Here is a 23299-nt window from a genome sequence, read left to right on the forward strand (position 1 = left end):
TTCATATAGCATTTAAATCCCTGGCAACCTTCAATTTACACTATTCACCCATAAACATTAACTTCTTTTGAGTTGGAACACCTGGGCTGGTTCAATTACCATCAAGATGACATGAGCTGTCCTGGCAGCCAGCTTCGAATCACTCGCACTGTACTCAGCCATATTCCCACCTTGATACAGTGCTAGAAATCCAGACTAACTGTACGTGATCACGGGACTGCGATTTCGTTGTCGCCTCGTCGCAACTCCCAGCTTCATTTTATCAATTGCTCAACATTCTTTGCCCATAATGTCCGACCAAGGCTCATCGCGGTTCACGCCGCAGAACAAGACGACTCATGAACGATTATCCACACATACGGTCGGCCTGGTCGCCCTCTCCGACTTTCGCAAGCGCCGCGCCGAGGTCCTCGAGCAGCAGGAGCGCGAAGCCCACGAGGCCGCGTTCTCAGGCACGTCCACACCGGATCGCTCCCTGACAGGCACTCCTGACAACGGTGGCAGTGACACGGGAAGCGGCCCACGTCCCGTGAAGAAGCAGAAGAAGAAGAAGCTGGGCAAGAAGCTACTCTCGTTCGATGACGAAGAAGGCGACGAAGAAGCGGCCCCGTCGAAGCCAACACCAAAGGCGAAGAAGGATAGCGCAATCGATACCGAAGGGAGCGATAGCGATGTGAAGGCGAAATTCAAGGCCAATGCCTCGGTAGGCATTGTCCCCAAGGCCATGACCAAGAGCGCACTCCGCAAAGAAGCTGCCGAGCGCGAAGCCCTTCGTCGCGAGTTCTTGGCCATCCAAGAAGCTGTCAAGGCAACCGAAATCGCGATACCCTTCGTCTTCTATGACGGCTCCAACATACCCGGCGGTACTGTCCGTGTTAAGAAAGGCGACTACGTCTGGGTATTTCTGGACAAGAGTCGCAAGGTTGGCGCTGAGCTTGGGGTGGGAGAAAAAGCCAATGCCCGAAGAGAGTGGGCAAGAGTTGGCGTGGACGATCTCATGCTTGTCCGCGGAACAGTCATTATACCACATGTAAGTTGTCTGGGCCATTTGTCTTTGAATGTGTCTAATTGTTTGTCCAGCACTATGACTTCTATTTCTTTGCCATGAACAAAACCCTCGGCCCCGGCGGTCAGCCTGTATTCGACTACAGCGCAGAGGCCCCTCAAAAACCCGAATTCACCGATGACGCGAAACCCAGCGATCCCCTCGTCACGCCTGCCTCCAAGGTAGCTACCGCGAAGGCTCTTCCAGATGTCGACACTCTCGAGGGCGCTACCGATGATCCGTCTCTGACCAAGGTTGTTGATCGGCGGTGGTACGAGAAGAACAAGCATATCTTCCCTGCAAGTATGTGGCAGGAGTTTGACCCGGAGAAGGACTACGGGAGGGAGGTGCGCAAGGACGCAGGTGGGAATACCTTTTTCTTCTCGCGCTGATATGGTCGGATTGGTGGTTATGGAATGTCGACATCGTCTCGAAGGGGTGGGTATGGTTTGACGACGGATTATGCACCGGTGGGTCACGTATCGAATTGGTTCAAAGTTCACAAGCGAACTCGAACAAGGACAAGACGAGCTCAGCCGAAGAGCATCCAAACAGCCCAGCATGCGCCTGCGAGCAGCCACCACCCAGGCCAGAAGAGCATGAGGAAGAGCATGTTGCCGCTTCCGAGAACGAATACGGCGAATTCGTACCAGAGCTTCTTTCGCAGCCTCTGGATGCTTTTCGAGTTCCACACACTAACGACTGCTTTGCTCGACATGTTGAAGCCGTGGGATGCACTAAATTTTGTTGCAACACAAGCCTTCAGGGCCACGATTCTGCTCGCATAGAAGACACCGGCGAAGGTGGTACTCGTGAGAAGCCATGCGCGGAGGCAAAGGAAGATGGAGACGGAACTGACGAGGCTCTGGAACCGAAGCGCAATTTCTAGAGCCGGGCCAAGCAACCTGATGATATCGGAGCGGGGATGGGCGGAAACGGAGAGCTCCACCCTGGAAGCAGTCAAGAGGGTCGCCTTGTCCATGATGATGCAAATGGAGTTGGTTGCTGCAGAGATTCGGCAAGGAAACAGCAACTGAATCAATACAGAGAAGGTCTTCGAAGAGCAGAGAAGTTCGAAGAATGAGAGAGAATATTCTTGGCCCCCCAAGCAAGCCCCCACCACAAGCGTCGTCCCGAGGTGTTTGGTGTTTATATCTCAACTCGCCTTGTTCCCAACCCCCACCTCCGGTCGCCCAAAGCAGTCAACTCACGACTTCTGGGCGGCAAACGCGAGATAGTCTTGTCCAGAATAGTCACGAATCGAGTTTCTACACGCACATTCGCATTCCGTCACACTTGACTCGCCGAGAACGAGCTTCGAGGCTCTCAAGGACCCGCCTCAAACCCCTCATCTCGCTCCCGATGGAGGTTCCACTCGGCGACCCACGCCGACACGTGGGGCCGCTGATTCGTTGCTCGGGAGGATTTTAACGATGCGATACGTGACGGACGCGACATTCAAGGTAGCAATCGGCCGGATTGCGGTTGGGCTATGGGCGTGGGGAGAGTGGGCGGCCGTGCCTTGTTTGGGCATGAGGCCTGTCAGATCAAAGGCTCGTGATAGTCACGCCCCGGAGGATCAATCAGCGCTACGACACACGTGGGAGCAGTGGTTTCTCTCCAGAGAGCGACTTGGAGAGCCTCTAAAGCTTAATGAGTTTTGTGTGAGTGGAAACCGAGCTCGCCCACTGTTCTAGAGTCTGGAGACGGACACGGACACGGATCGAGTTCCAATGGCCGACTCCACGTGGCCCGGCCGCTGTCGTTCGCTGGGATTGTCGGGCACGAAACTCCCGAGACGGATCCGCTTTCTTCTGGAGGGAATTTGTGGGCTGATGGCTCCGGCACGGACTTGTCGGCTATCGTGATCGGACGGCGGCCGAGATTATCGAGATGAGGTTTGAGGCTTGTCGAGGCTCGTGTAATGCGGCATTTAGAACGACAAACGTCTTTTGCGGCTTATCTTCTTCTCTCATTTTTTATGTCTCTTGATATCTATTTCAGGGTTGACCGCCAGTGTTGACAGACTCCTTTCACGGCAAACATGAACAAGAGGCGAGTTGCTGATGATGAGGGAACATCAACATGATCCATCACAATCACAAGTCGGCTCCACTTGAATTGCCCTCAGCCAAGGGAACCACTCGGCAACACGTCCCGGGTTTCCTTCGGCATTGACTACATCTCTGGTGACAGTCTCGCGCACGTATTCGTCTTTTCATGCGCCATTTCATGAGCCCGACGCAGTCATTGAAGCTGATGAGATGCTTGTCTGGCGCTCGCTCTGCGCTACAAGGGACGTTATATCGACATGGCTCTGCGCACAACGGCTGCAGATAAATCTGGTACAGCAGGACTACGTTTAACATTAGTCGCAAATGACTGACGCCAGGGATGACTCCTTGTTGGCCTCCGACAGCGCTGTCAACACGACTGAAGCCAGATTCTGCAGCCAATCAGACTTCTCCAAATACCGCGAGGGCTCGGTTCTGTGTCCCGAGTCTTCTGCGATGCGCAGAACCTTGACTCATGTGAGGAAGCTTTTCCCGGCAAAACTCTTCTCGCTGGACAGTTTGAAGAGTGTGGTGACTTGACGTAACAAGTCCTTTTCTACAGTGCTGGCTCACAAGGTCAGAATGAAAACCTCAGAGTCCAGATACATCTTCCTGGCAAAGACAAGCTGCAGGTTGCAAGTGCACTGCTTGACGAATGCGAGCTCCCAGCAGGACCTTTTACGCCTGGCTTGCAACCTATGTTGAATGATGTCAACATGGATGCAGCCACTGCTTTATGGTTCATGTGTCAGATAGGGATGACTCTTTCTTGCTGCATCAAACTTAATCTTGACTAATATAAGACGGCGACCAGATCTATTCCAGCCCAACTCTCTCGCTTTCAGTCTTTGCCATCGACGATCTATCCCCTGCAGCGCCAGCAAATCACGGTTAACAATGCTCCATCAACCCATCAACTCGCTCGCCTTGTGGGAACGTCTACCCAGCGAGTTGAAATTTATGATTGTTGGGTACGCGGTAGAATCATTCAAACAAATCCAGTCACCCAAGTTGTCAGCATGTGCCGCCGTCTGTCGAGAATGGCAGCATCTCTTCGAAACAGAAACATTTAGCGACCTAACTCTCCACCAATCCGACGTTTCCGAGTTCGGTGCTCTCGTTCAAGGCCGCCGGAAATCGCTCCTACGATGGCTGTGGCTTCGTCTAGAGCTCACAGAATACGATTGCGAGGAATGTCGTGTAGGCGAAACGATTGCTGAGGACAGGACCAACAAGTTCATCTTGACCAACGCTGTCTGGGAGCTCTTTGACATCTTATCCTCCTGGAAAAAGAAGGATTCCGTTACTACAACGAGACAAGGCTTTACTTTCGAGATCAGTGCACATTCTCCAAGCGACGTTCGTCACAGGGGGCCGAACATGCAGAGGAGAATTAATGACAAGGGCTGGATGGGGGTAAAAGACCCTGAAAAGCTCATTCAACGCAATACGAAGATCGCTGATGATGAACCTCGCAAATGCACCTCACACCACAAGTCGAGACCGTTCGGAGAACCCACAGGGCTCCGGTTCGACATGCGCGCGCAACCAGTCAAGCGGTTAAAGACATTGCCTCGCGTCAGGGCCGTTGACACGTTTGTTATTCGACGGCAATGTCTTCGATACTTTTCAGTTCCAAAAACTCTACAGCCAATCATACAGAGCTTGACCCAACTCAAGCATCTCCGTTATGAGCACTGGGGTTGCCATCTCAACGGGTTCGGGTTTTCCTGGCTACGGGACCACGAACATGCCCTGCTGTTTGGCGAGGTGCTCCGCAGCAAAAAGACTCTCAGGTCAGTTGCCTGCTATGAGGACATGGCCTCTGCCAAATTGCGCAGTCGGAGAACCCCTAGTCCTGACTTAGCCAGGGCTCTGGTTGAGCCAAGCCAGCGGCTCGAGGAGCTGCACTTTGCCCACAATGTTGACGCCATGCACTTTTTTTCCGTCATCGTCACGAAAAACCCGATTCCGGACAAGGGGGCGAAATGGAAGAGACTGGAGCGAATCTCACTTACCTCTGGCTGGCTCATACCGCCCAGGTACCAACGATTAATCCTCCGGGCGGCGAGGGTGGCTCAAAGAATGCCAAAGCTGCAAAGGATGGAACTCTGGAACACCGACGCCTTGAGTTCGTGTATTTTCCAGTACAAGACGGATCCGGAGCAGCCCATCGTGCGGCTTTCTAGTACATGGTTCGGTCATCTTGGTGTTACTGAGGAAGAGGCCTGGCGGGAGGTGGCGAGCACACAAAAGAGCCGGCACCAGCTCATAATCGAGTACAAGCTTTTGGACCAGAGAGATTTTGCCCAATATAATTCTGTACTGCGGTATTTGGATCAAGGAGATGGGCTCTTGAATGCCACGTCACGGCATCAGCTACTAGATGAAGGATGTCCGCGGTTGAAGCCTTCTACCCCTCAAACGGCGGCAGTTCCTACATCTCAGGTACAACCCTGATCTTTTTGTAATAATTTATAAGATTCATAAACCTTTTGATCAAAACGAGCACTATTCTGGCAACTCAAGACGAGGATAATGTTCCACCTCTGGTCGAGTTTTGGGATGGTCCTCCCCAAGAATCATATCCAAAGTCGCCCCCTCGACCAAACCCCCACTCATCTTGAGAAATCGAAAAAATGTCCCCCTCTCTCCCGTCTCCATGTCCTCCAATGAGTCACATGGAATAGAAACCTCCAACTTGATATGCTGAGGTAGCCACGCGAACCAGAAACAGAGTCTTGGGTTCATGACCTGTCGACGAGGTAATTCGCGTCGCCACCCGACCCGAACCACGTCCATGTAGAAGGTGATGCGCTGCAGCTTTGGGAGTTGATAAAAGACTTTTGTGAGCTTGATCCAGTCACTCTGGGAAAGCCATGCTTCGCCGTAGAGGTGCAGGGCCATGCAGATGTGTCGGAGGTGGTACGCCATCGGGGGTTGAGCTTGGATTAAGAAGTTTGTTGCGTACCAGGGGTAGAGGAAGTTGAAGCAGACATGTCGGCCAATCGACTCGAGTACTTCAAGGTGACTATAAAGTTTGAATACGATGAGATGAGAGGAATCTTTTTCAACTCACAGTGTCTTACAGCTTAATAGCATGGGTAAGAATACGCTCTTTTCCAAAGTAGGCGGTTGACCCCTCACATCATCAAAGCCGTAGTCAAATTTGCAACGGCAGTAGTAACAGCCTTCGCCCAAGGGTGCCCGCTCCTCGGGATCCGACTGCGTGGCTGATTCCGCGCCTGCAAGGCTGTCGGAGGCTTGTCCACCAGACTCGGGGATTTCTTGGGTGATGCACCTATAGTGGAAGGGGTTCACCTCCCAGTCATCTTTTGGATTGACGTGTTGCATCAGGCCAGCCTCCTTCCAGAGGATCGAATAGATGCAAGAACGTATCTCGGGTGGAAGTCTGCAGATGAGGCTGTTTTGCTGCGGGTTGGCATATTCAAAGTTGATACTAGTTCCATCTTGATTGGGCTGGGCCAGTTCTTGGACTTGATGGGATGACGAGGGTTGATCCTGGCGAGACAATATGGTGGCCAGTTGACGCTTTTGCTGCTCCGATGGGCTTGAATATCTAGTTCTGGCCATTTTGTAGAAAGATACTGAAAAGACAATGTCAGCGTGAAGTTTACAGAACGTGAGATCTGTTGTTGGCGGTGGAAAGATTGCCTAGCGTTTCAGCCAACATCTGACAGGGTGGGGAATTGGGTGGTTGGGTCGAGTCGCCAGAGTCAGCAGATCAAGTCCGTGATAATTTAGTTACAAAATCATGATATTCTATTCTTCATCTTTTCGTAGTTTCCTCTTTGAAGCATGTCAATCATGCCTTGGCCTTCTTTGCCTCCTTCAAATCACTCCGATATTGCACAAGCTTGGACATTTCCTGCGCCCTCTCAGACTCCAACCTTGAAAACCCCTTGATGACACCCTCACGATCACCCATTCCCATCTCCTGACTCATCTTGAATTTTCCTCCCATCTTTGTAATCTCAATCTCGATGCCGATGATGCTCTTCTGCAAAAGCTGGATGAACCGGTCCGGGGCGTCTGTCAACTTCCAGTCCACGGGGTTGTCGCCGCCGGTGAAGCCCATGACTTGAGTTTCGGCGTGGTAGCTGAGGTCGCCGATCTGCTTCGTGAGGAATTGGCCCGTCTCCTCGGCCTTGGTGTCGTAAAAGACTTTAGCGCGGCCGTAGACTTGTACCGCGGCGTAGTTCCACGTCGGAACAACCTTGCCAGTGGTGGGCTTCGTCTCTGTGTAAAACTTGGGCGTAACGTAGTGTTGAATGGGAGAGTTGAAGATGACAATGACGTCTTGCTCAATGACGTTGTTTAACTGGGGGTTCTCGGAGAGGCTCTCGATCATGGCCTTGCTCTGTGGGTTGACCCTCGCCAGATGACCCCGCAGCTTTCCTAGCTCGGTCTCGCTTGACTCATCTTCGACGTCTAGAACAAAGGGGATATGACTGGACTGGAGAAAATCAAAGTTGGGAGAAGAGATGGCTGTGGTGAGAAGGCCAAGAGGGTTCTCTCGGATTAACTTTCGCAGGGCTGAAATGTCAGCCTCTCCGTGGGGTCCTTTGATATACATGGCTGTCGAATATTGACGATGAGAAGTAAGAGAAGAATAACTCTGTTGAATTGAATCTGATTGTCTCAAACAGGACGAGGATGTCGGTGGTTTTAAATACCAAAGCCCTTATCTTGGCAGTCATACAAATCAGTTGTTCATGCATCCATGAAACAACGCCCCTCGGCCAATGATGTCACGGTAATTTTCAAACCGAGGGTGCTCGGCTTCTGCGGTCAATGACTGAACCGGAGTCGAATACCTGGAATCACTCCGTCGCTTGTAATACCATGAATATGCTTCTTATTACCTGAAAGCGCCCTAGCCCGATGTGGGCGCGTATTGGAACCACAGAATTAGCAACGCCAAGGGGAAAAGGTTCTCTGCCCGTTTTGTGCATAGTTCCCGTCTGCCATAAACCTTCAAGGTCACATTGACAGATCCTAACAGATGTGATGAGAAACAGTGTCAAAGACAGCAAGATGTTAACGCTTGTGTTAGAGTGGTGACTCCTTGTCGTGCCCCGCAAACTCCCTCGTGGTACGCCACACTGCAGGGCTGGAGCCATACCCGCAGCTGAACTCGTGAGTCAATTTCCTATTCGGTAGTTGGGGTGACCTGATCTTTGGAATCATTTTTGGTTGTGGGGCCGCGGAGATGTCTTGAACGGCAGACGCATCTTTGAATGATTCAGAAAGAGGTATTTGAGATTGATAGTGGAATCAATGTTGTTGGAGGGCTCGGCTACGACTAGGAGGGATCGAATTGACTCACGACACATCTGCATTGAGTCACGGCCATCAATCAATGTGAATCGAGTACATCGAACCGGATAATTGATTGCCGGAGGGTCCTTTGAGATGACGGGCTCACCTAGTTGAAAGAGAGAAAATTATCCGGATAATTGATTCCCAGAAGGACTCTAGCTACTGGGTTCTCTTGATTGAAAGAGATAATATCACGCCAGGATGATAGAGTGGGTAGACATGTTGTCATTCCCTATCGAGCCACCTTAGATAGTAAACCGCAATGATCGTGAGTACGGAGCTCAATGCCTATTATCCATTGACTTTGTCTGTAGCTTGGAGATACCCTAGGATGGGTGGTGGAGTTGTCCACCGCCTCTATAGTCCAAACATTTGGTAGCTCCAACAAGCCCCGTTGGCTCAGTGGTAAAGCGTATCACTAGTAATTCAACGACATGATAAGATCACTGGTTCGATTCCAGTACGGGGCATCTCATCCATCAATCAAGCTGGTTACTCAATTACGAGGGACCAGCCGCCTTTTTGCGCATTGCCAGGATGCCGTTGCTAATGCCAGCAAGGTGTTTGAAGTCAGATTTCCTTTTTGGGAAGATCGGTGATAAGATGCACGAGGCAGTCACGTGTATCCCCAAACAATATTACCTTTTTTAGAGCATCTGTCTCGAGCTTCTTTCTAGTCACGTTGAGGGAAGTGGTTTTTAATATACGATAGGTACCTAGTAGCGTAGAGCCTTGATATTGTGAAAACCCGTATGCACCGTGTTTCCCAGCTGTGGCTCCTTATTTATTAAGCTGAACTCAGTCATGAACAGGGGAAGGCAATCATGCATCACGATAAATTTCGTTGCCTCTTCCCGAAGAAATACATAAACCGAGACCTAAATATCAGTATACAGCAAGTCAAGCTCTCCAGGGTGTGGATGGCCAAGGGCAGATATGACGAGTGGAGAAGGCTTTGGCTCGAAGCGTGATACATCATGGATCCCTATTGTTGAAAAGCGTTGATTTTAGTTTCGATCTTGGAGGTAGGGCATAAGCAATGGCCGTATATAAGATGTTCACGTTGTATTAAGCACAATAACAGAACACCTTTGGGCTTATATGATGTAGGGGCTTGCAAGTTAGATACGTGGCTGACAGGAATAGTTGTCAACATACATAACCACACAACTGGCCTATTTGCTGAGTGTTGTCTATAATAATTTGCCTGCTACTCACTATGTGTGGAGAAAATAATGTTTGGCAACTCGCCTTACTTCAATACACTAAGCATATCTGTCTATAAAGAGAGACCGCATTTAGTCTATCAAAGCGTCCAACCCTTTCATGTAAGGTGTAGAAGTGATGCAAGAATAATTCCTCTACACTCTTCAATCAATTCAGAAGAATTTATAGGGTATTCGCGGGGTTGACTTCCGCTGTTGCGGATGGCCCTTTCGCAAAGATGCCCACGCTATAGATGTTGTCGGTCGAGGTTTAGAATTTACACAAATCCTATCGAATAAAACAATATCTAACGTTTGGCCCAAAACGATTCTTGTTAACTATCTAGTGCCACATGTCCACGGCACATGAGGTATGATATGTTGCGTCGTTCCCAGTATGTTTGTCTCTGTTCTTCCACCGCTAATATATGTGGATTGCCGGGAACTAGAAAACTGGTGATAGTAAGATAGTATTCAATCGCACATAAAAAGTCAACCTTAGAATAATCACGGATGCCAGGGAGAGTAGTATCATGTTTTACGAATTTATTGATAGCTCGAGATATTAAACGCCATCCATGGAGTCAATTCCAACCAGTCAAAACCATCAATTTTTGCACTTAAGCAGAAACAGGAACCACCTTGGGGGCCTCAGGAATCGCAGCTTCAACCTTGGGGGGCTCCTCCTTGGAAGCACTGTTGGCCTTGTTCTCCCGCTCCTTAATACCAGCTCGCACACCGGGCAGGATGTATCGGCCATAGTCGATAGCATCGTTGAGGTTGTCGTAACCACGGATGGAGATGAGAGAAGCACCGAGGTCAACATAGTCGAGGATAGAGTCGATGACAGTCTGGTAAGAACCGACAAGAGCGGTAGAAGCTCCGCGGGCGTTGGTGGCTGTCACGGTAGGATACCACAGAGCGCGATCCTGGACCTCGCCCTTCTTGGCAATGTCCAGCAGACGCTGAGAGCCAACGTTCTGAGGGGTGGCGTCGTTGGGGGCGAACTTGCCAATCTGAGAAGGTCGGTTGGACTTGAGGGCATCAAGGGTTCGGTGAGCCTTGGCCCAGGCGAGCTCCTCAGTCTCGGCGACGATGGGTCGGAAGGTGACCCAGATACGAGGGCGGTCCTTGCGGCCAGCCTTCTCAGCCTCGGCGTAGATGCGGTCGATCTGCTCCTTGGTCTCCTTGAGGGGCTCACCCCAGAGACCGAAGATGTCGGCGAGAGCACCACCAGTGCGGTAGGCGGCGTCAGAAGAGCCACCCACAGAGACGTCGATGTGGCCGTTGACAGGGCGGACGTGGCTGCTGAAGTCCTTGAACTTGTAGTACTTGCCGTCCCAGTCAAAAGGCTCAGTGGAAGCCCAGGCGCGGCGGAGAATCTTGATATACTCCTCCTGGCGCTCATATCGCTCCTCCTTGTTGTAGAAGTCACCCTCACGGGCCTGCTCAGCATCGTTGCCACCAGCGATGAAGTGAACAACAACTCGGCCCTTGCCAAGCTGGTCAAGAGTAGCCAGAGACTTGGCGGCAACGGTAGGGTAGACGGTGTTAGGGCGGAGAGCGATGACAATCTTGATCTTCTTGGTCACAGCGAGGATAGTTGCGCCGATGGTGAAGGGGTCGAAGGAGGAGGAGTGGTAGGGGATGAGAGTGTAGTTGAACTCATGGTCATCCAGAGACCGAGCATAGCGGACGAGGTACTCGGGATCAATACCAGCACCGGGGATGGGGTCCAACTCCGTAGAGGCGTTGGGGAAGGTGACGCTGATAAACTCGGTAGGAGGAGCCATTTTGACTGATTGGTTTGATGATTGAATCTGCAGAGGAAGAAGAGGTTGTTCTGACTTTGGATATTCAATTCTCTTTATATCTATCTTGATCGTTTTCTGTCGTCCAGTTAGGACCCGTTTATGTTAGTGAGGTTTCATTATTAATCTCCAGAATGGCGAAATGGGGATTGCGACAGATGTTGGATGATGACGCCTTCACACGGCACCGATGTCGGCTAATCGGGTTAGCATATCCCGGAACTGGACCAAACATCTAATTGATCAATCAGATAAGCCAGACAAGCATCCTCGATGGAGAATGCGTTGATCTTTTCAAGTTAAGCTTCATGTCCAAGACCCTGTTGTCGAGATGCAGTCGCCCAGACACTCGAGCCGTCTTGACATCCGAGCAACGAAGCCGGAGCCGAAAATCACCTTGTCCCCCGGTAAACCTCCCCCGAACCCTTGAGATCTTTCCCCGCTCACAGCCCAGCCCTGCCCCTCCGGGTTGTGGTCGTTCCTCTGATCGGCCAGGGTCCGCGATGGCGTCACCCGGAGGGAGCTCCACAGATGTGTTGCACCCGGCCAGCGCCGGGGCGGGCCATCTGCAGATTGGGCTGACAGCCAAACACCATCTCGGACCTCCCATTGGCGAGAGATGTCGAAATCTCGGGTTTAAGAGGTTGCCCGTTTCCCCATGGCATGATCTATCGACCACCAACCCAGTCATGGGAGGACGTGATAGGCGCCCTACACGTACACACACTGAGGATATTATCGGAAGGCAGAGGTTTAGGCTGCATTTGGTATTTATAAGCTCCCACGAGAAGGAAGCCTTTAAAAGGATTTCACTGCCGAGTGGGATAAGTACGTGCTCGACAATCTTTCTCTTTTCACAAAAAACACCTCATCCGGATGATTAGGCAGCAGAGAGAGACGGATTTCGCCAGGAAAAAGTTGAAGGAAAGTTGTGAGGAGCCAGTTGCGGATTTCTCGATATATATATCGCCAGATGCTTCACAAACTTGCCGCATCTCGAAACGCCTCGATTTGGGCTCTTGGGGCTTTTTGGGCCCGGAGAATTTCTCGGCGCTTCGATTGGGCTCAATTTCAGCCTGTTTGAGAGTTTCTACGGTTTAAAACGACGCAATGAGAGTTCGGATGAGCAGCCAGGGCGATTCGACATATACGGCGATAACATGCGAATACAGCTACAGCGTTTCTGGCTACAGCGTTGATATCGTTCAAGCATAACCCAACAGGTACACGAAGACACCTCAATTTCAGACCACAGAGAGTTTCGTTGGTACATGTAAGTGCCGTTGAGTTGCGAGCAGAATTTTGCTATTTTCGATAGATAATGCTGTTGGCCTTGGGTAACTTGAGACTCTGCGGAGCCCCTGTTCCGAAAATTCGGCACCCCAATGCATCTGGACGACATTGCATCCCCCGGTAGAGATATAGCCCGTCCCAAACGCAACTATACGTTACACAGAATCTCGACTCTCTTCGTGCACAGTGAATCGACTCTTCTTGCGAAGCTTTTCGCCATAGACGAACAAGTACCAGAAACCAACCACACCAAACACGCTCAAGCCACCCAGCAGGCTGCAACCCTTTGCAACACCCATGTTGATATACAGCGGTCTCCCGAAGAGGATCGCGGCAGCAGCAAACGAACTCCTCATTGCGTCGTTCGCGGCAAAAAGACTGGCTGCGTACTGCGGATAGCTTAGCGGCAAGTAGATGAAGATGCCGATTCCAACAACGAATCCACATCCACAATACATGACGATGCCGATGGTGGGTACAACCCAATGGATAGAGCCTCGCGCAGCCCAGCCGAATAGAAACATGCCAGCCGTGACACCAAAGACTCCCCCGAGTCCTGGGCGTAGGTATGTTTCGGGGGAATCAAAAGTGCCTAGCTTTTTGAAGCGCTTTTCGATGAAGAGACGGTACCAGGAACAGTATTGGAAAGCGCCTAGAAGGCAAGCTATGAGGACGCAGACGAATACTGCGCTTGACTCGCCGAGGTTCATGCCGTAGATCTTTGGGTATACGAGAGAAAAGACTTCGAAGAAAGAGTAATAGATGCCGTATGTGAAAGAAGTCTGAGGGTCAATATTAGCATATCTTTTGCGATTGGAGGTAATGGGTACTTACGTAAATATTGACAAAAGCGATGGCTGGATCCTTGAGGGTGATTTCAAACGGCTTTATCAAGGCCATCTTGACAACGTCCTTACGTGAGGCGGTGTTGGAGCTTATGGCTTCTGAGACGTATCTCGTAGAATTCGTCTCCTTTCGAAGACGCTTGGCCTTGTAGTATAGGAGTGTGGGTGTCGAGGTTTCGGGCAAGAGGAAGAAAAGTGGGATAAACATCAAGCCAGAGAGCCAGAGGAGCTCCCACATTGACCATCTCCAGCTACTTTTGATTAGCAAAGGTATAGTCCACCCAGGAGTGGGACTCACCTCTTGGCGGTGACGGAGAACCCGGACAGTAAAGGACCTAGTGCAGGACCACAATACATGGCACCAGACCATGCCGCAAGACTGTAGGGGATGTAGATAACAGAGAACTGCTTCATATTAGACAAGCAGTAGGGAGATGGGCAACACGCTTTTCTTACCATATCAGTCAATGTTGCAGCTCCAGTTGCCAGGCACGGACTGCCAAAGAACCCTTGGAGGAACCTGACCACCAGAAAGCCAGCAAAGGTTTCACACAAAGCTGCAGCGACGGAGAGGATTATAAAGATGGCAAAGGTGATTATGTAGATGGGATTTCGACCGATGTATGGCATCTCGCTCAAGGGCGAGAACAGCAAAGGGCCAAGCCCATCTAAGGATGAAAGTCAGCTGGGCAAATTAAAGGAGTTGCAGAACATACAGCCAAGGACATATAGGGCCAACCCAAGAGACGCCACAGTTTCCGAAACGCCAAAAGACTTTGTAACTTGTCTACAGAAGGTCAGCATTATATGAAGGCATATCGGCCGGTGTGACGACGCACTCGGTGCTAGGGACGTAGATGGAGGATCCGCAGTAGATTGTAAACGTATACATGCTGTGACACTTCGTTAGCAAGACATGGCCCCCCTAGAAACAGCTTTCGGATCGATACGTGCCAGATCAGAAACGAAACCCCAGTCTTTCTAGCCGTTGACCAGTTGTGAGGGTTCTCCGGGTCGTCGCTCGACTCCCTGATCGCCGTGAGTACATGATCCGAGCCAGTGTCGCAACACTCACCACCCAACAACCACCACACTCTGACCGCCATCTTGCGATGAGTTTGAGGACTGGCTCTCTGAGTATTTGTGCTTGTCGGTTGGAAACGCCAGGAGTCGGTCGCCGGATATCGCTCGTGCCGTGGCGCCAAAGGCCGTCGTTCGGAAGAGGTGTGCCATGATGGATGAAGACGAATGTCACACAAGAGGAGCAGGTAAATCCTATGGGAAGACAGACAGAACATGCAAGCTTTTCAAGGCAATGATTTCAATTTCACCATCTCCTCCGTGTTAGGCTATTCGGACTCTTGACCCTGGTCCCACTCTTAGGCTATTCGGGGCTTGACGCCAAGCCTAGGTCGGGGTCCGAAGAGGAACATGAGAGATGAGACAGCATAAAAGAGGAGCAATAAAAAGGAGAGGCAGTTTTAATGTTATTTAATATTAGAAACTGGCTGAAAAGAGTGAAGTTAGAATGTGCTAGCCAGGCATACCCGATCTAAGCATCAGGAGGTAGGTAGTTTAAAGAACACTGATAAAGATACCTGTGTAGACCCCAATCGAATTTCAATCGAATTCCATTCAAATTGCATTCGAATTACATTCGATTTAGATTTGATTTGAAACCGAATTACAATCTAATTTGAATCGAATGCCCACTGCCTATAAAGGACGTTTATCATCTTGTGCGCATCTAACACCTCACCTCGCAAAAATTGTCAACTATTACTAGCATACTTTTACACCGACAAGCCATCCTCTCTTGCAAAAGCATGCAGCCACTCTTCTTCCAACAAATCAACTATTATGCTTTCTTGTTCAACCAACATCTCACAGCCCGTCAATGGCAACTGCGGTACTGCAACAGACTCTATAATGGTATGAGCGATACACTTGAGCTCACGCAAGATCTTCTTTGCTCGAGGCCAGATGTCTTCATAGTGTCTGAGAGTACCGATACAAACCCGAATGCGAGATCGAGCCACGTCAGCTTCGCGAGGTCCAAGTGCGGACTTGTAAGCAACAAGGTGAGCAATCGTGCAGCACGCAATCATGCAGATGGTGAAGGGTGAGATCTGAACAGCCTCAACAGGTAGGGTTATCAGGCATTGGTTCTGTTTCTGGATAGCTTCCAGTAACTTGTCCAAATGTGTACGACCATCTAAAGGACTGCGAATTTCCGTTGCAGAAGCGAGTGGCGGTGGAGGCGAGCCGCAGCTTGAAATGTCCTCGGCGACGTTGTACCGTAGGGTGGAAAGTGGACGATGGATGTAAGTTATGGATCTGAGCAGCCCTGAGTTTCTAGATACAGCACATGTCGCCAAAGAATCCACTTACGTGTACATCATCATGTAAGCCTGGAACATTAGCTGGTCTACAGCCGCAGGCTTCATACAAAGCCCACGCTTGTTGGCTGGCAACATTAGAAACCAGCCCGCTATTGTGGCCTCGAGGTTATCGCAGAGAATCTCTGCTTCTGAGACGTCTTGGAATTCGTGAGACGCTCGCAACGAAGAAACGAAAATGTCATTTGCGTCGATGAAATATGCAAAGGAAGAGAAATTCTTCTCTTCGAGGGTAAATTCTCTGTTGCTGTAGTCTTGCCATGAGGGAGCTCCCCGAGGTATTTCCTAGCAGTTGAGAGTCAGAAAGCCATTCAATAGGACCATAAGGAAACAAACCATCAGACAGTAGTCATGATCCTCACAAGGTAGGCCGACATCGTAATCGGCGCTGTTGAGAGTCGTCCGATGATCGCGCCTAATGACAGAAAAGTTGGAGTCGACAACATATATCATCCACCACGTCCGCCTCCAGCTTTCTGCAAGCACGGGATTGTAAGCCTCGACAGCATCGGCGAAACTCTTGGTGTGCATCCCAATGCTCTTGGCTTGTTGAATTGCTTTTGTCAGAAGCTCTTCGGAGGACGCTTGCTCGGAACACATGCTATTTGCGAGAGCCATGAGCAGCGTTGCCTGGACTGAAAAGCCATCAACCGCATCAGTCGGCCCTGTATTTATATCCACGAGATGGTTTTGGTTTGATGGTGGATCGGTGTAGAATGAACCAATGTATCGCATAGCCGAAATGAGTTGTTGGACACTCGGCGTCTCAGCAGTGAGAATATCCTGAAGGGCGACTCTCGGAAGAACAAAAGGATGGCTGCAGTGGAAACGCTGATAGTACAGGTTTAGAAGGGTATCGAATCCCGGACTGCTCCCGAGTTCTGAAACTGTGGTAAAGACTCGCTGATTCGAATTCGTTGACAAAAGCCTGCAATCCTCAAGCAGAGACTGTGGTGGTGTCGATGTGTTGAGAGGGCTCTGCGATGTCGGCTTTCGAGCCCTTGACCTCCCCGTGCGGCGTGACTCGGGATATGAACAAGGTCTTGCCAGTCCTTGGCATCTTGAACAAGAAGGGCTCACGGCATCACATCGTAGGTGCTGATTTCGACACGGTATACATGCCAGTGAAGATCGCGTAGCTGGGCGGCGGTCCATGATATTAGCCTCGGAGTTGTCGTCTCTGATGGTATATGCATGTGTCACGGAGCATCAGCCAGTTCAGCTCGGTTTAACTCGATTTCTAATCGGCTTTAGCGTGAGGTGATGGATGAAACTTGATCCGTCCGAAACAAGACTTTATTTATACGTAGTACGTAAAAAGAACTACGTATAGCATGATCCACCCTTGCTCCGTCGTCTTCGGATGTCCGAGGTTGACAACCATCAACCCCATCATGTTGTCACTCATATAACTACCTCACTGCCAAAACCTTCTCATCATCAATCTTAAAAGAACACTCGATACTCCTCTTTCCGAAAGCCCTCTCAATCACAGGAGACAAATCTTCATCATCTTCATAAAACTTCCCAAAGGCCACCTTTTTCAGATTCGGAAACTTTTCAGGAGCATTCTCAGCCAAGGCGAGCATCACGGGCATAAGCTCTTCGTGGCAGTAGTCTTGCTCGTAGGTCCGGATCGATGGCGGCAGGAACTCTACTAAACCCGTCTTGTCCTCGTCCGGGTACAGATTCGCAAAGTCGATGTACAGGGTTTCCAGCAACTTCATTTCTTTGAGGCTGGGTATGGGGGCTTCGTACAAGCCACCCTCCCACTCCATCGGTTGAATGAGGAGGTGGATGCGCCGTAGGGTATCTGCTCGAATGGGCAGGGTCCGCAGAATCTGGTATGCCGATAATCTAGCCTCGTGTGATATTACGCAAGTATGGGAGGGGTGAAGATAGAGACTCTCCAGCTTCGGGAAGCCCTCCATGAGTTTCTTAAAGCTTCCCACCTCGAGAGCGGGTTCGGTGAGGTTCAGGGTCGTGAGGTTGTCGTGAGAGAGGCCTTTCGATTCCTTCACCAGGTAAACATTCACCGCGTCGAGTGTCTTCAGAGCGGGAGCCGCTTTCAGCACACCATCAAGAACCATCATGTCGAGGCAGAAGTTGCCCTCGTAGTGAACGGTCAACTCAACAAGACGTGGTAGAGATCCGGTTTGGGAGAATGGAAAGTCGGCATTGGAGCCCATGTCCATCGAGATGCGCTCCACGTTGGGAATTTGCGTAAGAAGCAAGGCGGCTAGAATAAGCTTGAGATTTCCGGCGAACTCATCCTTCGATTCGTTTTCTCCAGTAGCCCAGGTTGAGGGAATGTTGATCAATTCCCCGTTTGCTCTTGTTGGATACTTTGCAACTAGGTTGTTGAAGAGGTCCTGATCATCTGGTGCAATGACCGTGACCACATCCTGCTTTATTTTGGTTCCGGGTGCAAAAATGAGGACCAGTCCTTGCACCTTTCCCTTCAAATCTTCTCGTGTTGCCAGTGTGCGAACAAGGGAGACGAGGTCATTGTCGTAAGTTAAGGGGAATCGATAGAGGATCGGTTGGGCTACGCGTCGCAGGGCTTTGCAAGTGCGACACAGGCCGGCCACAGATTTCACAGAAACCCGGTAATCATCAAAGTTCTTAACCACCTCTTTCGTTTCTTTCAGCTTGTTGTCGTCAAACGGGCCAACGTTGGAGATGATCTTGTCGAGAATCTCCGTCGGGAGATCGGGAAGCTGAACCATGGTTAAACTGAGAGCCTCAACTTAGTACAAAAAGATGCTTGAGAACTTCGCTGAAAGGCGTGTTATTCCGGTGTTGAAGCTAAAGATAATGAACGCGGGGAAGAGAAAGTAAGCAACCAAGTTACGGCTTGGAGGTTAAAGATATAGATCACCTGATCGCAAGAACAAGGATACAAAAGACCCTTTACCGTCATCCTTGGCATAAGCAGAGCCCCTCTCATCACGCCAGTTTGACTGAATTTGGTATCACTACCCACAAGACCCTCGCTTCATGACTTGGCGTACCCTCATATGTGCTAGTATTATAGACTTCGGTAATTCTAAATTCGAGCTCAGCCAATGGCCAAGGAGGAAAGGCTGAGCCAACTTATACCCAAAGGGATCCTTAAGCGAATGTTTCCAAAGTACCAAGCCAGAAGCTATGCTTCACTAAGTCTACCATGGTAACATTCTTCTGCGGTTTCACGCAACGATTAACAGAGTTTCTAAAAAGACAACGAGCTGGGAAATATCACGATAGAATTTGAGTTCCTTAAAACCAATTACCTAAGCTTTCCTCTCACTCGTTTCTATTTTTTTCAATGACATGGCTGTCAGCCACATGACCAAAAAACACACGTAAAGACACACGGCAGCATCAAAACCCAATGTTGCAAAACACCGTCGTCTCTCGCTCGTAATGCTTTACTCCCGCCACGGCTCGTACTTAATTTCGGTAAACAGACTCTCCTTAGAACGTTCCTTAATCCCAGCTTCATCACATTCAGGAGGAGGAGGAGGAGCAGGGGGAGGGGGAAGTAGAACCTTCATCTTCCTCTTCTTCAACTTCAATTTCTCCTTCTTAGTCAGTGAGCGGGGGGCTTTAAGGGGTGAATCGTGCTCGATAGGTGGCTCTATGTCAGCTTCAGGATGCAGCTTTGCCGGCGAGGAGCCCCAAAGGTGATCCTGACTCGATGGTTGGTGGCCAACGTTGTCAGACATCTGATGCTAATCAGCTTTTGCACCCCGGAGGCTTCCCCCTATAAGGGGTGTTTGTCGATCGTCATTCATACAGAGGGCGTTTCTTCGTGAGGAGTTTCGTCTTCCGCCGCTTCGACTGGTCCCTCCCCTTCAGAGGCATCGTCCTGGTCCGAGTTGGGTTCTGGCTCAGCCTCGGAATCTGAGTCGAGCCCGTCCCGACCAAGGTCTTTTGGTTCATGGTTAGCTGCAAGGGTCCCTCCTTCTATGTCAAGGTTACTCACCAAGGAAACTGAAACCAGCAAACTGTCTGCAGATTGCCATGCCGCCCTTCAACACCTCCAGCTCGGTCTCAAGGTCCTTGCGCAACGTCTTGCTGACCTCTGTTTCTCCGGCGACTTGATTCAGCTCGTTGTTCGACATCATAGACACACTGACAGGGTCGATGAGCTTGCCAAGTTCAGCAACCAGGCTGGCTTCGATAGCCTCAACGGCCACATCGTCAATAAATCTCTTCATGGCCACCTGACACCAGTGAGCACTCCTCGGGTCTTCATATTGGAGTAATGGATTCAAACCTTATAGTACGCCTCGAGGGCATCAAGTACCTCCTCAGCTGCAAAGTAGTTCATGTCCGACTTTGGGGGCCTGGCCAGGCTTTCAGCCACGTCCCTCAGGTCATAACTTGAGTACCTGAATGTAGTGGTTGTGAGAGTGTCTACCCCGCCAAATTTAGCTTTCAGTCCATCAAAAATTTCTGCTGTTCGCCGCTCAATTCTGGTCTGTTGCAGAGTGTCGATGAAGGAGTCGTTGTAGGTGATTGGGTGGCCTTCCTGATGTTGTCTGAGCAGCACCTCAACCTTCTCGCTTAGCCCTTTGAAAATCTCGTCTAGCTTCGGCATTAGAACAAACTCTTGCAGTGTATCTGCAGTGCTCAAGTTGGCTGTGTGCATGACAACATGTCGTAGGAACTCGCGAGCGCCATCCCAGACATTCTTAACATGGGCCCGAACCAGATCTCCCCATGGTGAAGACTGTTCTCTGAATAAATCAGCCACAATCAAGGGGTTGAACATGCCAGGAAGCTCTCTGCCACGGCTTCTTTTCATCAGTTTGACAATCTTGTCAAGGTATTCTTGTCGGGTCATGGTAGGGCCATCGATCAGGAGTTCTGCTAGGGGGTCGTCGTGGATTTGGATATGCTTTCCGCTTTTGTCAAGCTCCTTAGCAAAGTCCTGGCCAAGGTTCTGAATGACGGCCCGGAAGCGTTTCTGGTATCCTTCCTCAGACATGGCATCTTCAAAGAAGGGGTTTGTGTAGTTCCCTTCTGTTGCGGCCTTGACAATGGCCTGAAAATCTTGGCCAATCTGGATGAGGTAGGTTCTCTGTTCGCCAATGGTAGCCCTTGGCTGGCCCAGTTGGTCGAGTTGATGTTGACGCAACTCAGCTTTGCCCGAAATCTCGTTGATCAAGTGGGGGATCTCGGAAGCGATTTGTCGAACAAGCAGCTTGCTGAGTCTGTTTCTGAGAGTGTCGATGCCCCAGTCAGATGTACTGAGAGAAGCCCAGTCACCCGTAGAGAAGAAGTCTCTTTCCATGGCGTTCCGCTCTTCTTGGCCCCAAGAGTCCTTCTCGGAGTCTCTGTTTCGAAGGACGTGCCAGCCAAGGCGAAACTCAACATCTTTGTTATTGGCCAGATTGATGAAGCTCCGCTCACTCTCGGAGCCAGGGTGGAGAGTGTCGGGCTTTGTAATGACTCCAAGGGTGCGGTTGCGCTTGGGATCGGCTCGCTGAGCCAGCTGCAGAACGATTTGGTTGGCGTAGTCATTCTTAGCTGAGACGACGGCAAGTATGACGCTTCGGGGTTCCTTCATATATCCCTTGACCACCTTTTTGATCATCTCCACATCGGCCTGCGACTGGCTCTTGGTCTCGGCGTGAATGAGACCTGGCAAGTCAACGATGGTGAGGTGAGGGCGATCTGGGCCGCTAATTTCGATGCGAAGGAGGTCGTTTGAAAAGGCTTTGCCGAGGGTAGTAATACCCATAGCAGCCTTCGCACGCTCGATCAGCTCAGGGAGCTCGTCAAAGGCGTCAAGAGTCTCCTGGAAACTAGCCAAGGTCTTTCGTTCGGACTCTGGGCGGGAATGATGTGGGACAATTCGGACATTGACACCGGTATGAGCCGTCTTGCGCAAGACCAGCTCGGTTGGAAAGCGTGTGCAGACATTGCTCCGAACTGGAAAGGAGACGCCTGAGATGGCTTCAAGGACGGAACTCTTGCCAGAGGATTGGTCACCGCAGACAATGATTTGGGGGAGGGAAATGTAGTGGCTGATGCCATGAGAGCGGAGAGAGTCGACTGTGTCCAGAAGCTGCAGTTTCTCCTTAGAGCAGAGACCACTGAGGCCGTCGGAGGTGAGCTTGGTCATGACCATGCTGACTTTGATGATAGCGAAAAGGTTTGAGTTGGAGAGAAGAGTCCACCTTCCAGCCAGCTTTTATAGCCGCATTTCCCTGATTGTTCGGCGTCAGGCTCCAGCACGAGGGGTTGGAGTTTGTTGGGCCGTGTCTGCAGGAGGCCGACCAGAGCCAACCAAGCAACCAATGATTCGTCCGCATCCAGTTTGATGAGCGAAGAATGACCAAAGTGGAAAACCAGGCGGCAATCGGATCGACCTGATATGTCCGATTGCTTGATCCCGTCATTGGCCCTGACCGAGATTGGTCACCTTGTTTATCAGTCAAGTACTTATGCCAAGCCAGGACCTTGAGGGGGAAATGCTACACTCAACTTGGAGATAAGAAACATGCAACCATCCAGCTCGGTGATATTTTGGTAGCAAAAAGAGGAAGACAATCTATTTAGCAAATGAGCATACTAAATCTATGCACATCGTGATATTTTTCTTGCTAATTTTCCCAATCATTGTCACACATTTGTAACCAATCTCGGTCAGGCCTTGACAATGACGAGGCAGAACGATGCCAAGAATGGAAGACAATGCAAATATCCAAGTACCGTGCCCTATGTCTGTATGGGGAACCAAAAACGAGGTACGGGAAAAGCAGAGCTCTGATGAGAAGGCTCACGGGTGTTTGCATGTCTGAAACTTGCAGTACAATCATCACCGCACGATAGGGAATCGGGTATTAGCAGCACATGCTCTTGATTGATGGATCTCTCAACAAGCTTGAGAGAATCTCTCAAGTTGTATGTTGGGGCCAATCATCCAGCGCGGAGTGAATAGGCAGCCAACGTCTAGATAGGCGGTGCCACGGAACTTGATGACTAATTGTGTCATTCAACTTGATGAATTCTTAGATTCTGTCAAGCTGCTTTAGCAGAGAGAGCAGTATAAATCTTTGATCGCTGAAGCCTTGAACATTGTCCAATATCGGATAATGGTGGTCTAGCAGAAATAGAACTGGCTTGAAGAGAAGAGAAAAGCGTCGTGAAATGGGGTGGTGCTGTAAGAGCAGCACTTGAAATTGGATTTGAAAATATATTTAAATGACTGTCTCGGGAAAGTGGCTATATAAGCCATGATGCCCTGTTCGAATAAAACAAAGGATGCTGTTGTATAGTTCAGTCTGTCGCCATGACGTGGTGATCCT

The 23299-nt window shown here is 50.3% G+C and overlaps 7 protein-coding genes across 7 annotated transcripts; 1 reads left to right on the forward strand and 6 right to left on the reverse strand.

The window, feature by feature from the left end:
• Window positions 1-289: 289 nt before the first annotated feature.
• NECHADRAFT_100827 (uncharacterized protein) lies at window positions 290-1623 on the forward strand (the record flags this gene model as incomplete). Its single annotated transcript, XM_003044622.1, has 2 exons — window positions 290-1030; window positions 1081-1623. 2 exons carry the CDS (start codon window positions 290-292, stop codon window positions 1435-1437), a joined length of 1098 nt encoding a protein of 365 aa, XP_003044668.1. The 3' UTR covers window positions 1438-1623.
• Window positions 1624-6925: 5302 nt separating this feature from the next.
• NECHADRAFT_43139 (uncharacterized protein) lies at window positions 6926-7696 on the reverse strand (the record flags this gene model as incomplete). The annotated part of the gene is made up of 1 exon (XM_003045024.1): window positions 6926-7696. One exon carries the CDS (start codon window positions 7694-7696, stop codon window positions 6926-6928), a length of 771 nt encoding a protein of 256 aa, XP_003045070.1.
• Window positions 7697-10267: 2571 nt separating this feature from the next.
• Window positions 10268-11440, reverse strand: NECHADRAFT_43189 (uncharacterized protein; the record flags this gene model as incomplete). The annotated part of the gene is made up of 1 exon (XM_003045025.1): window positions 10268-11440. One exon carries the CDS (start codon window positions 11438-11440, stop codon window positions 10268-10270), a length of 1173 nt encoding a protein of 390 aa, XP_003045071.1.
• A 1466-nt stretch (window positions 11441-12906) lies between these two features.
• On the reverse strand, window positions 12907-14702 carry NECHADRAFT_43202 (uncharacterized protein; the record flags this gene model as incomplete). The annotated part of the gene is made up of 7 exons (XM_003045026.1): window positions 12907-13533; window positions 13586-13847; window positions 13895-14001; window positions 14053-14264; window positions 14313-14383; window positions 14436-14497; window positions 14547-14702. 7 exons carry the CDS (start codon window positions 14700-14702, stop codon window positions 12907-12909), a joined length of 1497 nt encoding a protein of 498 aa, XP_003045072.1.
• A 687-nt stretch (window positions 14703-15389) lies between these two features.
• NECHADRAFT_81469 (uncharacterized protein) lies at window positions 15390-16613 on the reverse strand (the record flags this gene model as incomplete). The annotated part of the gene is made up of 3 exons (XM_003045027.1): window positions 15390-15951; window positions 15988-16280; window positions 16332-16613. 3 exons carry the CDS (start codon window positions 16611-16613, stop codon window positions 15390-15392), a joined length of 1137 nt encoding a protein of 378 aa, XP_003045073.1.
• Window positions 16614-17407: 794 nt separating this feature from the next.
• NECHADRAFT_81470 (uncharacterized protein) lies at window positions 17408-18724 on the reverse strand (the record flags this gene model as incomplete). The annotated part of the gene is made up of 1 exon (XM_003045028.1): window positions 17408-18724. The coding sequence occupies one exon, from the start codon at window positions 18722-18724 to the stop codon at window positions 17408-17410; it is 1317 nt and encodes a 438-aa protein (XP_003045074.1).
• A 1233-nt stretch (window positions 18725-19957) lies between these two features.
• Window positions 19958-22119, reverse strand: NECHADRAFT_43438 (uncharacterized protein; the record flags this gene model as incomplete). Its single annotated transcript, XM_003045029.1, has 2 exons — window positions 19958-20206; window positions 20260-22119. 2 exons carry the CDS (start codon window positions 22117-22119, stop codon window positions 19958-19960), a joined length of 2109 nt encoding a protein of 702 aa, XP_003045075.1.
• Between the last annotated feature and the right edge of the window lie 1180 nt (window positions 22120-23299).

This window comes from Fusarium vanettenii (genome assembly GCF_000151355.1).
Source record: "Fusarium vanettenii 77-13-4 chromosome 6 genomic scaffold NECHAsca_20_chr6_4_0, whole genome shotgun sequence".
NCBI classification, from domain to species: Eukaryota; Fungi; Ascomycota; class Sordariomycetes; order Hypocreales; family Nectriaceae; genus Fusarium; species Fusarium vanettenii.